The 22,274-nt window shown below is 32.7% G+C and overlaps 1 protein-coding gene and 1 long non-coding RNA gene across 2 annotated transcripts; one reads left to right on the plus strand and one right to left on the minus strand.

Moving 5' to 3' along the window:
* Positions 1-7,450: 7,450 nt before the first annotated feature.
* Positions 7,451-11,317, plus strand: LOC140864887 (metacaspase-1-like). Its single transcript, XM_073269288.1, has 5 exons — positions 7,451-7,883; positions 9,796-10,126; positions 10,438-10,558; positions 10,679-10,888; positions 10,981-11,317. Exons 1-5 carry the CDS (start codon positions 7,502-7,504, stop codon positions 11,038-11,040), a joined length of 1,104 nt encoding a protein of 367 aa, XP_073125389.1. The 5' UTR covers positions 7,451-7,501; the 3' UTR covers positions 11,041-11,317.
* Positions 11,318-12,187: 870 nt separating this feature from the next.
* LOC140865392 (uncharacterized) lies at positions 12,188-15,226 on the minus strand. Its single transcript, XR_012144585.1, has 3 exons — positions 14,489-15,226; positions 13,899-14,191; positions 12,188-12,413 (listed from the first exon to the last, which is right to left on the minus strand). It is a non-coding gene; the product is annotated as an uncharacterized lncRNA (long non-coding RNA).
* Positions 15,227-22,274: the final 7,048 nt, after the last annotated feature.

Below are 22,274 nucleotides of genomic sequence, written 5' to 3' on the forward strand. Positions count from 1 at the left end.
AAACTAAAAGAGGATTAATTTTCAAATTGTCCCGAACTATAATGTAAATTTGACATTGAAATAAACGGTGTACGTGGTTCGTTATGTAAAATAGGCAGTGTTGTACTTCGTGTTATAACACCACAGACAACACAGTGCAGCGAAAATTTAAAGCATAAATAAAACACAAGTAATTAATTTTGCACGAGTATAAAAACTCGTGCGGGTGCCTTAGGGTTAAATATCACTAGTAAACGTAAGATCAGTTTTACAAAGATAATCCTAGTGATTTTACAAAAAGTCAGTAAATCCTAAATTTTTCAACAAGTTGAGAAATCAAACTTGCATCCTAAACAAATCAGAGTAAATATAACAGATGCAACTCTCGTAGCCTAAATTTGAAGAGACAGTAAAGATCTTCAACAACACAGTTCTCACAGTGTTTTCTCTGATGTCTTCAACATGAACGGTAACACGGAGATAAGCAACAACGAGGGTTGCAAAAACCTTGCTTCAGATTCTTCAATTCTTCAACAGAATTCTTCAATGGTTATAGAAATGGCAATGAGTCGGGTATGGGTAGGATATCGTGTCTCCATCCCCATACTCATTTATTAAATCCATCCCCATACTCATACCTATACCCATATCCATCGGATATTTAATTTCATCTCCATCCCCATATCCGTCGGATGATCGGATATCCATACCCTACCCATATATCCATTTATTGTATATACTCCATAAAAATAATTTTTTTAAAATTTTAATTATTTGATAAAACTATACTTATTTACTAAATTTTTATATCAAAATTTTTAAGATAATAAAAAAATAAAACACCGAAGAAAATTTACAACCAAAGACTTATATAAAAAATAAAACTTCTAAAAAATAGCATTAGTTTTATATTAATAATTTTCATTATTTCATCCAACTAACATAATTTAACAAAAAAAAATTAAATCAGCATTTATTTAATATAAATTAATATGTGTATGTATGTATATGTATATATATATATATATATATATATATATATATATATATATATATATATATATATATATATAATCGGGTATCGGGTCGGGTATGGGTAGGATACTACTACATCCTCCTCCATCCTCATTTACGAGATTCCCATACCCATTTACCCATTTATTTAATCGGGTCCAAAAAATTCCTCCATACCCTCCTCCGTTCGGGTCGGATATCGGGTTTTCCATCGGGTTCGGAGAAAATTGTCATCCCTAAATGGTTACGCAGCGGTTTGTACGTCTGAAGTCCTCTTTTTTTAATCTTGTGCGTGAAAACTCCATTTTATAGATTAACATCTAAGTTTGGAAGGTTTCTTAGATAGAGTCCAACATTAATAAGGAAACATGTTTTAGTAGGAATAAAACTCTATCAAATCTTGCAAATCAAATCTTGATAATATCGAATAATATTATATCTAATAATCACCTTATCAAGACACGATTTAAGCTTGGCAAATATATATCTTAACATATTCGAGATATACACAAGATATTTACCAAATATTTGATTTTTTCTAGAAAGAAAAATCTTATAATATTCAATTTATTAAGGGCCGAAATATCAAGGAATAAAATTTATTTTAGACATCAATTATCTCACGCGTACTATAATGGCTAGAACAAAATATATATTGTGCATATTAATTAAAATCCAACTAAGCAAAAATAAAGCGAAACAAGAAGTTTTTTCATATATTTTTTGAAATATCAGGTGCCTTTTTGCTTTACTTCTTCCTTTATTAGATGAATTTTAATATGTATTCTTGTCCTATGAGCTACGTGGGAGAGTACTATCAGTGTCAACGGAAATGTTGTAATCCATCGGTAAAAAATTATCTAGTGGACCATTCATTAGGCATGAGACCCACACGAATGCCAATACATGTTAATGTTGCACCGGATGAAAACCATCCGTTATATACTACAGAAAAAATAAGTTTCAAGATTGTTTATTTAAAAACGGATTAAAAACCCATATAATAAATGGTATTATTTAGAACGATTCATAAACTGCTCTAATTATTTAGGCCATCCACAACCCAATCCGTTAATAACACCAATAACACTCTCCACATCATCAAAAATCATGGGTCCCACTGTTAATAACACATTCTTCTTTCCACCCACAATCCTATTAACATTAACACTCATTATTTATGGGTCTCACATTCCACTCAATAATATAAAATTATTTTATATTAAATAAATACATTTTCCTTACATTTTATAAAATATTTTAAATTTATAATAATTTTTTAAAATTATAATATAATTTTTTATAATTAATTTAATTAATTAAAAAAATAAAATTAAAATTAATTTAATATATTTATTCAACACAACGAAATTATGAAATTGAAATGCAACAATAAATTAAAAAAAACAACAAAACAATGAAATTAATAATATAACATGAAATATTAATTCACGGATTGTTGTTGTAATTATCCCAAATATACTCCACTAAGTCCGCGCGAAGTTGGTGATGAACTTGAGTGTCACGTAGCTCTGAATTTGTTCGAAGATAATCTTGAAAGCCTCGGTTGGAGCATTGGATAGGTTGTGCGGGTTCATCCCCTTCATCGTTGTACCAATTTGTCACGTGACCTCCCTCATCCTCAACAATCGTGTTATGCAAAATAATGCATGCTAACATTATTTTTTTTAAATTTTTTCGATACCAATAGCGAGCTGGGCCTCTGACAATTGCCCATCGAGATTGGAGCACCCCAAATACTCTTTCGTCATATTTTATTGCAGATTTCTGTCTTTCCTTGAACAATTTTCTCTTTGGATCCTCCGGGCAAAGAAAAGCCTTAACGAAAGTAGCCCACTCGGGATATATTTCATCTGTTAGATAATAACCTTTCGTATATGTAGTGGCGTTCACCTTTGTTGAAAAAACGTCGAATTATTTTCTAAGGCAGTCACTATGCGGAGGAATAACTCTCTTTGCATTCGAAACCGTCTTCGAAATATTCCGTCGTGATACACCGTGTTTGAAGAGAAAAAATCATTGACGAGCCTCTCATGCCCGGCTTCACGATTTTTTTGGATGAACATTCTTCTTCTGCGTGTTTCTCTCCTCTGATATGCTTCCATAACTTGTTAGTGTTGTTGAAGTACCATTAACATCAGTTCTTCTACCGGATCATAATCTTGCTCATCGATTTGAACATGTACTTCGTCTTCACTTGTCGAGCTGAAACTTGAGCTAAAACTGCCTGTAGAATGAGACATGTTTAGAGGACATACGTTGTATATGTGTTTGCGAAAGATATCTTAGTGGAATACAAATATTGTAGCACAATGTGTCTATATATAAGGGATATCTTGCAACGGCTAGTATCTAACGAATAGTTTGCAACGATTAGTTTCAAACGACTAGTTTCTAACGGCTATTTTGCAACGGTTAGTTTCTAACGGCTAGTTTGCAACGGCTACTTTATAACGACTAGTTTCAAAGTTGATAAAAATTTAAAATCACAATAAAAGCAAATACAATAATTAAACATTACAATCACTCGAAAATAAAATAATTAAAAATTACAATCACTCGGAATCACAATAAATAAAACTTACAAACACTCGAAAATACAATAACTAAACAATACAATCACTCTGAAATGCAATAATTAAGCAATACAGTCAATAAAAAATACAATCTAAATGCGCAAAAAGTTTAGATATTCCAACTAGACCTGGTATCCTTGCACAGACATTCATGAATAATAAGTTGTTTCGTAGTCATCTGCGAGGTGTCTTTGTTCAAGATCTCGTACTCCTTCAACTTCAATCGACGATTCTTAGATTCAGCATTGGACAATGAAAATTTTGCCTTAATCTCCTCAACTTCAAGTTGTTTTTGTTTCAGATCGACTTCAGACTTCTTTACGTTTGTGTACTCATTGAACTTTGAAAAAATACTGTCATAGTTTACTGTCAGATCCTCCATGGTCGATTTGACTTTGTCTTTTCCCTTTCTTTTTGTTGCCTTCCTACCCATTGGACGAGTATCTTCGTCATCTATGTCTATGCTCACATTTTGGTTGGAAGATGTGTTGCTTGCTCCTGACTCAGAGGTCCTCGTCTTCTTTGTGACAACAAAGTGATCATCAGATTGTGGAGTAAACATTGGACGATCTTTAACAATTCTCTACACATTCTCGAGGTTGAACGCAACACCATTGTTTTCTTCGCGATATTTTTCATACACAAACCTCAATTTGTCTTCGTCACTGTGACTACTGCGATATAAACTGTAAATACTATTGTAATTTGCGTTGAATCGATTTACCTTCTTCTGAATTGTGTTGTGCCAATGTGACCGTATAACATTAGCTTTTCTGCTGTTTGAACCTGCAGGACGATTGTCATTGTAGTAGCTTGCGACACGTCCCCAAAATGCATCTGCCTTCTGGTCATTGCCGATTATTGGATCATCGCTGATTGTGACAAAACTTATCGCCAGGACCTCATATTCAACCTTTGTACAAGTCGAACGCTTTCTCGTACCCTCAGCATCCGGAATCATTTTTTCAAAATTCACCACCTCGATTGGGGATTCACGATCGAAAAGTTGAGTCTCTGGGACAAAAGTCGGAGTTGCAGGTTCAGTCGGCATCGAAGATGAAAAATGCGTACCAGTTGTGTATGGGGTATCAAAGCCTTGAAGAACCGGCGACGTGAATTGTGGATGACTCGTGTTTTGCAAATATTCGGCTGAAAGAGGTTGTTGTGGACCTCTGGGGATATAATTCGGATGGCTCATAAAATTTCCAAATCCTTGGAAATTTTGAACGTTTTGTGGAGGAAACTGCATATTTGGAAATGAGTGTGGATATTAATGAGTTGGTGGAATTTGTGGATTTTGAAAAGATGAATTTTCTTGCGAGTTTTGTGTAGAATTCAACAAATATCTAAGATATGCCCTCGTATTTTCATCCATTTCGGATAGAAATAAGATTTCAGAAAAGAGGTTGGAAGATATAGGAGAGAATGAAAGTAGAATTGAAGAGTGTAGGAAGTCGAATGAATTTTGGTGTTAGCATTGGTGTGTATTTATAGATGAGAATTCTAACTAACCGTTAGAATTTTTTTATTTATTAAAATATAAATTAAATTAAATAACAATAAAAAATTTCCGTTAAAAAATGCAGTAGTTGGACACAATCTGATAAATAATTGAATATAGGTAAACAAAAATTAAAAAAAATAAAATAATGCAGGTGTAGACGCGGGCCCCACGCGTCTGCACCTGCACACTCTCTTTCTGGCGCGTGCCCCCATTTTTTTTTTAAAAAAAGATAAATGAAGTTGTGAACGCCTATCTTCTCTCTCTTGTGGGTGGGTGTTATTAACACCCACCCACAACGCTATGAACACCCATTGTTGGTGTTCTTATAACATTCATGAGCGGCTTACAAACCCGTGGACAAATTGACCGTTAATATTCTTATTGTTTCAGGGGATTCCAAAGTCATCCTATCTAATTAACTTAAGGATTTTACGCGCTCAAAATAAAATTTTAAATAATTGCAAAATAAACTTCTCAAAAAAAAAATGCAAAATAAACACATTTTTTAAATCATAGGTATGATCAGGGGCGGTCCTAAAAAAATGAGGCCCTGAGCAAATTTTAAACTATGTGCCCTTTCGTATTAACTTGAAAATTTATATATATATATATATATATATATATATATATATATATATAGTTCTTTTATGGTGCCCAACACTATATGTCCACTTCATACCCACCATGTACAATAGATGAGTTGATCGGTACAATAGATGAGTTGACTTGTACATGGTGGGTATGAAATGGGCATATAATGTTGTGCACCATAAAAGAACTATATATATATATATATATATATATATATTCGAATAACATAATTAAAATAAACCAAAATACATAAATCAATAAAGTACACAAATGAAAGAAGGTTTACATAATTCTTTAAAATAATTTAATCAACAAAAAATATTATTTAAAATTGGCTCTTCTTATGTTTTTTGAAACAAAATCATCAATTATGTCGTCATAAGATATATCTTTCAATATGTTTTTTTTATGTAGAGGATCACCAAATCATTCAGTTTTTCTTGACTCATTGTGGTTCTCAAATAAGATTTTAATAATTTTAAATTGAATTTTTTTTTCTCAACTGATGCTACAGTCACAGAAATAGTCAATAAAATTTGATATGCAACCACGATCATAGGAAAAAAAAATTCATTTTCAGACCTGTAATCCTCGAATTCTCAGAATCTATGTGAAATTACAACAAATATTAACATCTTACCTTAAACCAAAATAATTTGAACAAAAACATTAAATCAAAATAAGATTAAACAATATATCAAAATTCAAAAAAATAAAAATAAAATAAAACAAGAGTCTTTTAATTCATACATTGGATCGTTTTGTTGAATGCGTTTGTGTATTTTCGTAAATTTTGTATTTTTTTATTTTTTGAATTATTAAACTATTGATAGTCAATTCACGTAATCGCACGCAACCACAAACTAACAAAAGAGAAAAATATTATCGAAACTCTCAAAATTAAAAACTCAAACTCTTTTTTTATGTGAATATATTTTGCGTGAGAGCATAATATATAATATTTTGTGTGGTCGGGCCGCCCCTTAAATGCAAAAATGGAAGAAACCTCCACTATTTTTCCTAATCATTTATCCCTGAATTTACCCTTTAATTACAATTGAATTGACCTGGTCTTTCCTCTTTAGCCCCTCCCAACATTTCTCTTTCCCCACTTGCTTTCAAGAATGATATTTTAATATTCAAGTAAGTACTTTATTTATAAATAAAGAAAAATATTATCTACACTGTATTTTATATTAAATACTCTATTTTATGAATACTTTTTTAAAATAAAAATTACAAAATAATCCTTTAAATTAGCGTATTTTGTCTTTGGGTTATGTAACTTGTCTAAATCTAGTATTACTATAATACATTATATCTTTTAAATATTTTGTTTTTAATTTGAATGTTGACATCATATATTACCGATTAACATTGAATAGTTGTGCAATATATGAAGTGACTTGAGAAAAATAACTAAAATTAAAGAAAAAAATTAATTTACTGTTTTAAGACCAAAATAATTCGATGATTCGCATTACCATCAACCGAAAAATCTCAAATTACGTATACATTTTTAAAATTTTCGAATTTTATACAAATGAATGAATAACACACACATATTAATTAGCATGTAAATAATTTGGAACATAGATAAACTATTAAGATTTTTAATGTACGCGCCAATCAACTAAATTATTAAAATAAGACTTTTTATTTTGACTAAAAATAAGACTATTTTTTAAATTTTTTTTTTTTGTAAATAAGACTATTTAACATAGGGTATTATTAAATTAAAGTTCACTCTTCCCTTTATAATAGATTCAATTTCTGTGTAATTTCGCTCCCTCAGACTCAGACCAATATAATAAAAATGTTAATGCTAGTGAACTGCTCCAACTGCCGGACGCCCCTCCAGCTGCCGCCGGGCGCCACCTCCATCCGCTGCGTCATCTGCCAGGCCGTCACCCAAATCGCCGCCGCACCACCTGCTCCGCCGCAACCTAGCTATCTCCAAAACACCCCTTCTTTCAACGGCTACAACAACTACCACCCCCCGCCGCCGTCGCCGTACAACCACGCTCCACCAGGCCCTCCTCCGCCGGCTCATGGCCGGAAGAAAGCGGTGATCATCGGGATCGCGTACAAAAACACCAGCAGCGAGCTTAAGGGATGCATTACCGACGCCAAATGCATGAAACATTTGCTGCTCTCCAAGTTCATGTTCCCCGAATCCTCCATTATCATGCTTACAGGTAATTAATATATATATATTTTCTTTTTGTTTGTTTCATCTTTTGATCTTAATCTGGATCAACTTGGGAATGATCGGTTTGCAATGTGTTGATCGAGTTTCATTAGTTAAGGTTGACTTTCTTCAGGTCAACTTTAGACTAAGCAAACTTTTAATAAGAATCGTATATATACTATTTACTTAAATCCACTTGCCATGAGAAATATTGATCGTTGGAACAAGTACTTATTACATTGAGAAATTATCAACATTTTATTCGAGCTCGAGTTGGGTTTGATAAAGAAGTATGCCAGATGGAAAAACGAATATTGAGCTCGACAAATAACTTTATAATAGCTGAAAATATTAGATTATTTTGGTTCATTGCATCCCTAATCTTTAATCTAATGTGTTTTTTCTTATAAATTTTATTAAAAAAAATGTAATTGAGGCAGACTTGGGATGTTCAAGAATCTTTGATCCATTGGATTATAGCATAAAAATCTTGAAATTATATATGAAATTTGGAGGAAACAATATTTAGAATTATTAAACACAAATTTATATCTATATATAATATTTTTTTCGTATAAATTACTATATATATTGTGGGATATATGGATGAATTTCTCACGTGTACGAGGGCAGACTTGCTCTGTAATGGTCAACTCTTATTGGTGAGGATGGAGAAGCCAAGTTGTGCTTTGGCGATGTGATATTTTTTCTTTGATGATTGGTCAATTCTACTAAATTAGGAGAATTGTTCAATCGTCGTTTTTTAATCGTCCTAGAATGCAGCCAACTAACATTTTTTTTTTAAAAGACTAACATTTTATTTTGAAAAGGGAAACATATATAAACTTTTTTTTTACTTGGGAAAAAAATATTATTATCATGGATGACTAAAAAATATATGTATTGATCACCAAATTTACCTTTTTTTCCTCGGAAATTCGTTTTTGTTGTCGTATATTTGTACAAAAATTATGATAATTCATGATTTTGAGTATTAATAATTAATAGTGCATCTTTTAATTGAAATTGAGGTGTATTGCCCACAAGATGGGCCCCAATTATTTTGAGATGCTCTTTATTTTATTTTATTTTTTTATTCAGAGATGCTCTCTGGTCTCTATTCTGCAAATTGATAAACTCAATCCCATCTAATAAGATAAGAAAATGTATCGAGGATAACTTTCAAATGTAGCGTTGTCAATAGATGCTTCTTTAAATAGCTCGATTAATAATTTTTTCTTTAAGATTATAGGATGGATTAATTTAAAGTGACGACACCTATATATTTTGAGTTTGAGTGAATTTGAAATATACATCATAATTGTTGTGGTAAGTACGCTCAATTCTTCTTAGCAACAACATGGAGGGAATGAACTCCTCTATTGAAATCCATCACGTCTCCATTTACATTGAAGGATATGAATTCTTTACACAAATCCACTCAAATTGCTGGCTAATTTTCAAATCAATAGATTTCATCTTGAATTATAAAAGCATTTATATTCCAAAATAATTTCAAATTTCCAATTGCTGGAGTCATTTCAAATCCATTGTCAAATAAAATTCATCATTTGAAATCCATATGACGCCCACATGTTTTAATTTGTCAAGTAATAATGTTGTGCTTGAATCAAATGATTTCAAATTTATTCTTGTTGTTTAGAGAAGTAATTAGACCATAACTTCAAATCTATTCATTTCATGTTATTTATGATGATCAATTTCCAGTCCAATCAATAATGATATCATGCGAAATCCCTTATATTTTATAAAAGTACTAATATGTAAATAAGTGAAGTATGAATTTAAAGATTTAATTTGTTGTTTCATAGTTACGGATAAAACTATAATCGAATATCATTGATTTGGAGTCCTTCCATCCAAGCACAACCTGAAAGTCGTGTCATTCCATATTGCAGAAGAGGAAACTGATCCAACCAGAATCCCAACAAAACACAACATCAGGATGGCCATGTTTTGGCTGGTCCAAGGCTGCCAACCAGGGGATTCACTAGTGTTCCATTACTCTGGACATGGTGGCCAGCAAAGGAACTACACCGGAGACGAACTCGATGGATACGACGAAACGCTCTGCCCCTTGGATTTCGAAATCCAGGGATCCATTGTCGACAATGAAGTTAATGCAACGCTAGTCCGCCCGCTTCCTCCCGGAGTCAAGCTTCACGCGATCATAGATTCGTGCCACAGCGGGACCGTGCTGGATCTGCCCTATCTTTGTAGAATGGACAGGTTGGTGATTTGAATAGTACTGATGCTGCAGGCCTCTTTTGTCAATTCTTAGGATCACATGTTTATTTATTACCATATATTTTTTGTGTTATGTTATTTAAATTATCATAATTTTTCACAAATATCATATTTTCATAGCTTACCATAAAAAAAAGGGAGTGACTCTGGCACACATGTTAGTGAACTTGATGCTCACAATTGACTGTTCGATAGAATTTGTGTTTGATCAATCGAATCCGAGCTCGAGCAGGCTCACCTTCGAGTCACACCCCCGGATCATGCTATAATAAATCCTCTATATATTCGCGCAGGAACGGGCGTTACACATGGGAAGACCATCGCCCGCGAAATGGGACATGGAAAGGCACCAGCGGGGGCGAAGCCATTTCGTTTAGTGGTTGCGATGATGATCAAACCTCCGCGGATACAGCCGTAAGCTCCCCTGATCACAAGCCGAAATTCTATTGCTTTTCTTCTGATCTTGCATGTGAAACTACATATTATGTTAAAATTAACTCAAGATTGACATGACAAATGTGGAACAATGTGTAGTTACTATCAAAAGTGACCTCTACTGGTGTTATGACATATGCTTTCATCCAAGCAATCGAACGAGGACAAGGTGCTACGTACGGGAGCATTTTAACCGCCATGAGGTCTACTATTCGGAAAACCGACAGCGATTTGGGAGGAGGTTCAGCGAACAGTCTACTTTCCATGCTTTTATCTGGTGCGAGTGCGCCTAGTATTGGACTCACACAGGTGTGTAGTCTTATGTTTACGGGGTTTGATGAATAGCTAGGACGCTTGGTTCGTGGATGAGACGATTTAATTTTGATTGTGTTTGGTTGCAGGAACCACAACTTAGTGCTAATGAACAATTTGACGTCTACGCAAAGTCATTCTCATTGTGAGTTTCATGCTCAGACAGCCTTAATATTTTTACCAATTGTGTCCATTCCTAAAACTTCTCTCCTTTTTCTTTTTTTATTTTCTTGGCACTTCAGTTATCTGGGACCTTTTTCCCCCTAACTTTTGAATTTTTTTGTTTAGTACTTGCCATGAATAACTTAAATCGGCACTCCTTCTGTTTTATTTACTTTTGTTTCATCGATCGTTCTTGAAATGGAATAAACTTCTATATATATTTCTAAATTAAAAGAGTGCAATAGTCTCCATTATTATTCTTAATTTTTTTTTTATTTTTAAGAAAGAAGCAATGGATCAGTACAACTCCTTGCAAACCAGTAGAAAAATCAGAGTTTTGCAGGAGTACAGGATTTGAAAATCGAAGAAGCAAATCTAGCCAGTTTATGAGACACTTTGGTTAGCTTGTCCACTCGTGTGTTATATGACACACATCAATTCATATACTATACAAAATTTAATATAAATTTTCATTTATCAAAATATCATGATAAATTCAATACGAAATCTCACCATATAATTTATGTAAATATCGATGTATGATATATATATATATATATATATATATATATTTAATATCTGTATTTTCCCTCTAGTGAGTTTTCAAAGGTTTCATCACCTTATCCTGTATTTCATGAGTTCATAATTCAAAGTAGAAAAGTGGACAAAATTACAGAAACCCATTACACAAACTTCTCACACCAAAAAAATCCATCCCAACACAATCATGTATTTATTTAGTGGAAAATTGTAATTTTAGTCTTATAAGTTGACCTGTTTTTTGTTTTAATCCTATAAGTTTTCAAATTTTGGTTTTAGTCGCTACTACAACAAAGCAAAAAGACTGCGGTGGAAAAACGTAGTTAATTGGGGGTGTAAAACCGGTGTTAAAAGCCATGTCGCAAAAGACTACGGTTTTAAACCGTAGTCTATGACCGCACTTTTAACTACATGGCTTTGAACATCGGTTTTACACTCCCAATTAACTACGTTTTTCCACCCTTGTCTTTTATCAAATATAAAATATAAAATAATAATAATAAATTAATATACAATTATTCAATATTATAAAGTACACAAAATTCAAAAATAAAATTTATTATAAAATATTTTTGTATTACAATGACTGAAAATTAATAAAATTTGAATCCCTATGTTTTTATGGGAGCGGGCGGATCTTTCAAAGACGAAGAGAGCACCTCTTGAACCATTTCCAAGCCTGAACTTATCATCAATGTATGTGATTTGCAGCTTCACATCACACTCTCACCACCATATTTGAATTTTCATCCTCCAAATTTGAGTTCCGATGGCTCGAACATAACTTGAATCTATTCACCATCCAGGGTTGTCAGTTTTCCTGTTTATCAACCAAAGTTATAGTCAGACGTAATTTTGATGGAGTTCAACAAAGGTGTTCAGTTCAAACTATTCCAGCCGATTCACATACTTACATTCAAGTCAAGTATGACAGAAAAAGTATTTTTCCTGGGCCACAAAATCGAATCATAATTCAAACTTTTTCTTAATTTTTTAGGCTTGAAACTAAAGAACAATAAATGATTAAAAGAAAATTCAGAAACCAATTTTCCAATTTGGAAAAAAAAGTACTTTCCATCGTTATAACTTCCAGAAACCACCTCAATCTTTATACCGATTAAGTAACCTATCTCCACAGTTCATGATGCATGCACATTCAAAAAACACAGAAAACTAATTTAACAGATCGATTTTTAAAAAAAAGACATTTTTCTTGAAGAAATCAAGATGATGCAATTGATCTGTTCAATTAACATAAAAAAATAACTTCGTCCGAGTTAGACAAAACTCCGAGTTAGAAATGTCATCACCTTCGGTTATCATTGCATAAAGTAAGTTGAATTTTTCGTGTTACTTATTTTGTCTTGAATATGCTCCAAGGACAGCTAAACATGAGTTGCGGAATCGAGCAAGAGGGAAAAAACCCAGAAGAACAAACTTAATCATATCTCCTTCAGTCATCATGAAGTAAAGTAGATTTAATTGGTCACACCAGTTCTTTTCTCTTGAACATGTGCCAATGTCAGCAAACCATGAATGCAAAATCATCTACACGATTTCATTAAAAGCCTAAACCAATCCTAAAGGCAGAGAACTAAGTTAGTCGGTGGATGAAACAAGAAGCCTAAACCAATCCTAAAATATCATACTAAAAGCATATCGTCTCTAAACTATTACAGAAACAAAATCATAGGAAGACAATGCAAGGTACTAAAATCATTCAAAAATGCATTGTACCAAAGTTGACTGAAGCTAATATATGAAAATATGAACAGCCTACAGTATAACTTGAATATAACTTGTACCGAAGTCGATATGATTGATCAAGAGAGTGTGCTCAAGAAACAAAAGCTTCAGCTTATCGATTATGATCATAGATAAACACAACACCGAGATGCTACAAAACAAGATCTTGGGAAGGGGACATTGAAAACTTCTAGAAATATAATCCACTTAATTTTTTTAACTTATAAGGACAACAAAGAAACTCATAGCAAACTCAGAAAAAAATCAAATCAAGGCCAATATGAGAGAATTTGCTGAACTGATCCGAGAATTCAACAACATGTATAATAACATGTTTTATGTGTCAGTATTGGTATGAAAGTGTAACTGGAAGACAAAGAAATCATCTATAATAATGGAAGAGTGAGACTACAATACTCGAGAATTGTTTTAATTCAATGGAAAAGGTATAGCATCTTTTCCCCAAAAAAATTAGAGATGCAATAATTTTCATGCTCAAATCACTCCATTTTTTTAAAATTTCAAATTCTGAGTCATTGATTAAGCTAAAAAAATCTACCTTTAAATGTTTCCAACTGATGGCCAGAGATACGACTAGGAAATTTTTTTTAAGCCAGCGCTTATGAAGAATCAGTTCTGATACTTTCTTGGTGCGTTTGTTAGGCAATGCAGCTTCCTTGTTTTGGCCATCAGTGTCATCTTTCTTCTTACTTGAAAGAGAAATAATGTAATCATGATACCACCCTCTCTCAGCAACCAACATTGCATCTGGAAATCCAATAAACTCCATATTCCCAAAATTCTTAAATTTCAGAGCCACACCTCGGTAAGTCATGTATCCCAGTTCTCCACCTTCATTAAAAAATTGGCCAGAAAACGAAGGGCACAAACACAAGGTAAAACAAGTAAACTATCATACATCACCATGCTACAGGAACATTGTGTATTTCTACCAAAATCCGAGCTGTACTATTAATGAAGCCTTTATTGGATTTCAAATTTTTATAGAGGTGATGCCTTCTTGAAAATGAAATGAGTGTTTTTGGAATGAGAAGGATGGAAAGGACTAACAAATAGAAGCACCAGAAGATAGGGAGATACAAGACCTGAATGTATATTTAATAAGCACTCATGAGATATGGCCCATACCTGTTTCTCAAGGGGGCAATGAAACCCGGAGCCTCAGAAGTCATAAATCTATCTATGGGCAGGCCAGTACCAGCTAAAGCGCATGCACCCAGGGGACAGAAATTCATTCTCTCTCGACAATCCAGCAAACGGCCTGCATCTCGTTCAACTGCTTTGATTCGTTCTGCTATTGTTTCCAACTGCATCCACGACCAATTCAACACGACAAAAGAACATTCCAAGGAAAAAAAAACCATAAATCCAGTCTCAAACCATAGAAAGTTAGAAGTGCAAGCTTAATACCTTATCATGATTAAGAAAAACACAAGGGCATCGGAAAATATTCCCCTGTTTGGCAAGTTAACATATATTTCAAAGGATTATGAACCAAAAGAAAAAGATCAAACACCTGGTGCGAGACCCAAACTCGACCCCCTGCGTGTGAAGAACCTCCTTCGCTGACTCAAGCGAGGAGACAACCACATGATTACGCTGACCTATAAAAACACGTGCAATCGAATGAAATAAGAAATCGCTTACGAGATCCGCCATCTTGATGAGACTTTCGAGGCGAGAGTCGTATATAACAAATCGGGAGCAGGAAGGAGGAGGAGGCGACCGGTGAAATCGATGTTAGAAGAAGAAGACACCGGTGGCTAGGGTTTGGTGGTGGTGGAGAATCGATTGTGAGAGTAGAAGTCTGTGCGACGAAGGAGAGATGGAAGAAGAACTACTGTAGCTTGGGTTGGGTGCTCGTTAAAAAAAACCGCTCATCCACTACGGTAGTTTATTTATTTAAAAAAAATGTTCATAGACTATGGTACAAAAAAAACCGTAGTCTATTTATTTAAAAAAAACGTTGATAGTCTAGGGTACAAAATAACTGTAATCTATTTATTAAAAAAAACACGTTTATAGACTACGGTATAAAATAACAGTAGTCTATTTATTAAGAAAAACCGTTCATAAACTACGATTTTTAAAAACCGATGTTGTAGAACACAAACAACAACGGTTTTTACAAAACTGTAGACGTATATTTTAAAAAAACTCTCATTAACTACGATTTCTGTAAAAATCGTAGTTAATTGTAAAAATACTACAGTTTTATTAAAAACCGTAGTCCTTATGGTGTAGTCTATTACCAAATTTTTTGTAGTGAGTCCAATAACTTGAATTTTTTTTTTGGGTTTTAGTCAATTTTTTCAATCGGAAGTCACTAAATCAATCAAATATTACTTATTTGACATCAATACTCTCCTATATGACTCATTTGACAAGAATTAACCATATGTTATACAAATTAAAATCTATTACACAAAATTAAAGAAAAAAATAAAGAAAAAACAACACCCAATATTAACAAATCGGGAGGAAAAACTTGTTGTTTTGTTTTATTTGATAAAATATATTTTAATATGTGTAATATAAGCTTAACCTAACCACACGAGTCTTATAGAAGAACATCGACGTCAAATAAGTAATATTCGATTGATTTAGTGACTTCCGATGAAAAAAATGACTAAAATCCAGAAAGAAAAAAAAATACAATATAGTAGTGAAATCTAGCTATTTCAAAGTTAAAAATTTAAGCAAAAACAAACAAAAAATAAAAATAAAAATTCAATTTTGTATAAATTTTATTTATGATTTTTAATTGAGTTTTTTAAAATTTTATTTTAAGATAAATTATTCAAATGGGGTTTTTAAATACATAATTAAATCAACAAATTATTAAACAAAAAACAGAAACTTAAAAAACATTAAATGAAAAGCATTTGAGAGATTGCATTCGCCTGCATCAATATAATCAATTAGACTATGAAGTTTTTGGACAAATCTGTCACACAAAATTTATCTAGCACAGTTTAACTGACTAGCGTAATTTTCAAACTATTGACCATTGGCTCTAAGGAGAAACAAACCTAGGCAGTTTCCTAGGGTCCCCTCTTGGGGCCTTAATTTTTAAATTTTATTTAATTATCAATAATTTTTTATTTAAAATATTATGTGTGTTTCTCAATATTTTTGTTAAAAATTTAAAATTGTGGTCAATTTTTTGTACTTATTTTTTTTTCTCATTTCTATAGGTTAAAAAAATTATTTCTTGTAAAAAAAACTGTCTTTTTGTCATTAAATTACTTCATTCAGATGAATTAGATTGTTCAAATTGTGTCAATTATTTGTCATTTTTTATTGAAATGTTCTTGTCTATTTGTGTGTTGCTGTTGGTATTTTATTTTTAATTTATTTGGTGTTTTGTATGTAAGATTCTAAAATCTTGTAATTTTTTTATTTGATCGTTGGGCTGACTTTTATTCAAATCGATCATAATTTTTTTTTTATCTATAAATATTTAAATTATAATTTTTATTTATTTTACTATAAAAATAAAGTATTTACACTTTAGTTTGATTATTCTTATTCTACCTATATTATATATTAGTACATATCTGACTCTTGAGATTACAGATTAATTGAATTCATTTTTGGTTTTCATTTTTAATTATTTTTAGTTGGAAGTATTTAGAATTCATATTTAATTAAAAAAAAATTATATAGGATCTTATCTTGAAAATTAACCTAGGGCTTCCAAATTTTTGGAGACGTCACTGACTATTTAATTAGTCCGGATTTATCCAATTTTTACCGAAAGGTAACGGCTGCAGATTCACGTAAAAAAATACTATCAAGTTCACTAAAAAAGTTGGAGATGTTCTTTTTTGGCTTTTTTTATGTTTGTATTTTTGTGATTTTGATACACACTGTTATCATATTTCAATTTTAGTACACTATATTTCGATTTTTAGCAATTTTTGTCTTTGGTTTTTCGACGTATGACTAATGTAACGTTGATGTGATACTGACATGTGTTTTCCCACGTCAACAATTTCAATAAAAAAAAAAAGACTAAAATCACAAAAAATCTGAAGATGCAAAAATAAAACCAAAATTTTATAACATAAATTATCGAAAATCGAAAAAAATAAACATACGATCCAAGACAAAAAAAAAAAATTACCAAAAAATTTATCGAATTATTTCAAATATTAAAAAAAATTAGAAGGTAGGGATTTAGTAAAATACTTGAAAAATGGTATTAGTCATACTGAGTATTTTTAAAAATTATTTTTATAATTTCCTCGGAAAAAAAATTATTTATTGTTGTGAAAAAATAAAAATTTACGGTAAAAAGTAAAAACTCAAAAACTCAAAATTTATCAAATTCTACACTTTATAAAATTTTTCTCTCTTCACAATTGTGTTTTTCTACACAAATGGAGAGACCTATTTATAGATCTCAATTGGAGATTAGTCAAAAATTAATACATCATTAATTACATCATCACACACTAATTTTCAATATTTTACAACTCAATTTTCAACTTTCAACCTTCAACATTCAACAATAAATAATAATATATATTTATATATATTTTCAACACTCCCCCTTGTGATGATGATCATGATAGAATGACTATCTCCATTACGTGTTGTATACTGCCTCGTTAAAAACCTTACTAGGAAAAACCCATTGGGACAAAAACCATAGTAAGGAAAAAAGAGTGCAGCCACGTAAACTCCCCCTGATGTCAACATGAATGATTCTTCACATATTTCGTAGATTGCGCATCCCAATATTATAAATGTGTTTTCTGAATATCGCCGTGGGAAGTGCCTTTGTAAAGAGATCGGATGAGTTCTCACTTGATTGAATGTAACAGATATCATCTTTATTCTTCTCCAGCTCTTGAGTGTATGCAAAGAATTTAGGAGGAATATGTTTAGTTCTGTCACTTTTGATGTATCATTCTTTCATTTGGGCAACACATGCGGCATTATCTTCATACAGTGTGATTGGATTCTTGTCCACTGATAATCCGCAAGAAGTTTGGATATGCCGAGTCATTGATTTAAGCCAGACACATTCACGGCTTGCTTCATGTAGTGCAATAATCTCGGCATGATTTGATGAAGTTGTAACAAGTGTTTGTTTCTGTGATCGCCAAGAGATTGCAGTGCCTCCACGAGTAAATACATATCCGGTTTGGGAACGTGCCTTATGTGGATCAGATAAGTATCCAGCATCAGCATAACCAATTATTCTCTGATTTGTATCTTTTGGATACAAAAGTCCCAAATCCGTCGTTCCTCGTAAATAACGGAATATATGTTTAATTCCGTTCCAGTGCCTCTTCGTTGGACATGAACTGAATCTTGCCAATAAATTTACTGCAAAAGATATGTCTGGTCTAGTGCAATTTGCAAGATACATAAGGGCACCAATGGCACTTAGATATGGTACTTCAGGACCAAGAACAACTTCATCATCTTCACATGGACGAAATGGATCCTTTTCTATATTCAATGATCTGACAACCATTGGAGTACTTAAAGGATTTGATTGATCCATATTGAAACGTTTAAGGACCTTCTCTGTATAATTAGACTGGTGAACAAAAATTCCACATTCTTTTTGTTCAATTTGTAAACCAAGACAATACTTGGTTTTTCCAAGGTCTTTCATTTCAAATTCTTCCTTCAAGTATAACATCACTTCTTGAATTTCTTTATTCGTTCCAATGATGTTTAAATCATCAACATATACAGCAATAATCACGCATCCCGATGTTGTTTTCTTGATGAAAACACAAGGGCATATTGGATCATTTACATATCCCTTTTTCATCAAGTGTTCACTTAGCCGATTATACCACATTCGGCCGGATTGCTTTAACCCATACAATGATCTTTGTAATTTCACAGAATAAAATTCTCTGGGTTCTGAACTTTGTGCTTCTAGCATCTTAAATCCTTCAGGGATTTTCATGTATATATCACTATCAAGTGATCCGTATAAATAAGCTGTAACAACATCCATTAGACGCATGTCCAAGTTTTCAGACACTGCTAAACTGATCAAATACCGAAACGTAATTGCATCCATAACAGGAGAATATGTTTCTTCATAATCAATTCCAGGTCTTTGAGAAAAACCTTGTGCAACAAGTCGAGCTTTATATCTCACTATTTCATTTTTCTCATTTCTCTTTCGAATAAAAACCCATTTGTACCCAACAGGTTTAACACCTTTAGGTGTAAGGACTATAGGTCCAAAAACACTACGTTTATTTAGCGAATTTAATTCAACCTGGATGGCATCTTTCCATTTTGACCAATCCTTTCGAGTTTTGCATTCACCAAAAGATTTTGGTTCATTATCTTCATTTACGATGTCACATGCCACATTGTACGAAAATATCTCATCAATATCTTGTACATTCTTTCGGTTCCATATTTTTCCAGTATTAATATAATTGATAGAGATTTCATGATTCTCGTCAGTTTGTAGTTCTGACAGAATATTTTCATCATCGTGTGTTTCTTCTGGAACACCATTTTCTATTTTCTGATCATCATTTTTCTCTATGTATTTTCTTTTCCGAGGATTTTTATCCTTTGAACCGATTGGCCTTCCACTCTTCAGGCGTTTTATGACATCATGAATGTCTTCATTTTGTTTCTTTGGAATTTCAACTCGAGCAGGGGCATTTACAGCAGGTATATATGATTTTGTTACCCCTTTTGTGTCTACAAATGCATCTGGCATTTGATTTGCTATTCTTTGCAAATGCACAATTTGCTGTACATCTTTATCACATTGTTTAGTTCTAGGATCCAAATGTAATAATGATGGTACATACCATGTGATTTTTTTTTCGATGTGTTTCTTTTCTCCCCCTAACATTGGGAAGTTATTTTCATCAAAATGACAATCAGCAAACCGTGCTGTAAACACATCGCCTGTCTGAGCCTCAAGATATCTAATGATTGATGGACTATCATAGCCGATATAAATACCATTCTTTCTTTGAGGTCCCATTTTTGTTCTTTGAGGTGGTGCAATAGGCACATACACCATACATCCAAAAATTCTCAAATGAGAAATATCTGGTTCTTTGCCAAATACAAGCTGCAATGGGGAGTGTTTATGATATGCACTTGGCCTGATGCGAATCAATGCAGCAGCATGTAAAATTGCATGTCCCCATATAGAAATAGGGAGTTTCGTTCTCATAATCATTGGTCTAGCAATCAACTGCAGACGTTTAATCAATGATTCAGCTAATCCATTTTGTGTATGAACATGAGCTACAGGATGTTCAACAGTAATTCCCATCGACATACAATAGTCGTTAAAAGTCTGGGAAGTAAATTCTCCAGCATTATCAAGTCTTATTTTCTTGATCGTATATTCGGAAAATTGATTCCGCGATTTTATTATTTGAGTCATCAATTTTGCAAATGCCACATTCCGAGTGGACAATAAACATACATGTGACCATCTGCTAGAGGCATCGATCAATACCATAAAGTATCGAAATGGTCCACATGGTGGATGAATTGGCCCACAAATATCACCTTGAATACGTTCAAGAAATATGGGTGATTCCTTTTGGATTTTAGCTGGTGATGGTCTTATAATAAGTTTCCCCAGAGAACATGCCTTACACTGAAACTTATTATTCTGAAAGATCTTCTGGTCTTTCAGTGGATGACCACTTGTATTTTCTATAATCCTTTGCATCATTATTGAACCAGGATGTCCCAATCGATCATGCCAATTTGTTAGTATTGAAGAATTTCCAATAACCATATTTGATTCGATTGGACTTATATGTGTATAATGCAATCCAGTAGGGAGCATTGATAATTTCTCAACTACATATTTCTTTCCTGATTTATATGTAGTAAGACACATATATTTCTCATTTCCTTCGGTTATTGTTTCCGTATCATAATCATGAGAATATATATCATTAAAACTCAACAAATTTCTTTGTGATCGTGGTGAATATAAAGCACTATTTATCAAAAATTTTGTACCATTAGGTAACAAAAATTGTGCTTTGCCACATCCTTCAATCAAGTCTACAGGACCTGATATTGTATTCACCATTGTTTTTGTTGGTTTTAATTCCAAGAAATATTTTTCATTTCTGAGGATAGTGTGCGTTGTACCACTATCTGGTATGCAAACTTCCAGTGCATTATTTCCATCTTTGATCATAACATTTTCCATAATGATCTTCAAAAACAATATGCAATAAAATGAATTAAGAAAGATACATGCAAACAATACATGCAAAATATAATATGTTTTATAAAATAAAAATTACATTGTTACATTCTTTTCCCACCAGTATATTTAATCAATATCTTCGAAATCATTCAAAAAGTAAGCAGCATCTAAATTCATTGAACCACTTGCATGGTCAATGTTTTCAGTAAAATTGGTCTCTTTTTCTTTCCCCTTTATTGAATCTTTATAGAGCTTACACAGATGCTCAGGGGCTCGACAAGTTCTTGACCAATGTCCTGGAGTGCCACATCTATAACAAACACTCTCAGTTCTTTTTGGATGATTTTCATTTTCACCCGTATTATCATGCTGCCTCTTTTGTGGGTGGTTCGTGACGTTCCTTTGAGATGAGTTATTGAAATAACTATCTCTTTTATTTTCAAATCCACGGCCTCGACCACGACCGCGATCATTTCTACGCCCACGTCCTCGTCCACGACCTCGACCAAAATCTTGTCTATATCTTTGATTTTGGTTTTCATTTTTACTTACGACATTTGCTTCAGGAAATGCCGTTGAACCAGTAGGTCTGGACTGATGATTTCTCATGAGCAATTCATTATTCTTTTCCGCCACGAGTAAACATGCGATGAGTTCTGAGTATCTTGAAAATCCACGCACTCTATATTGCTGTTGTAGAGTTATATTTGATACGTGGAATGT

The sequence above is a fragment of the Henckelia pumila genome, chromosome 4 (genome assembly GCF_033568475.1).
Source record: "Henckelia pumila isolate YLH828 chromosome 4, ASM3356847v2, whole genome shotgun sequence".
NCBI classification, from domain to species: Eukaryota; Viridiplantae; Streptophyta; class Magnoliopsida; order Lamiales; family Gesneriaceae; genus Henckelia; species Henckelia pumila.

Excerpts from the sequence above, each read along its gene's own strand:
- LOC140864887 (XM_073269288.1), top strand. The coding sequence starts at position 7,502 with ATGTTAATGCTAGTGAACTGCTCCAACTGCCGGACGCCCCTCCAGCTG. Across the intron at positions 10,127-10,437 it reads TATCTTTGTAGAATGGACAG|GAACGGGCGTTACACATGGG; the intron begins GTTGGTGATTTG and ends ATATTCGCGCAG. Across the intron at positions 10,889-10,980 it reads CTAGTATTGGACTCACACAG|GAACCACAACTTAGTGCTAA; the intron begins GTGTGTAGTCTT and ends GTTTGGTTGCAG.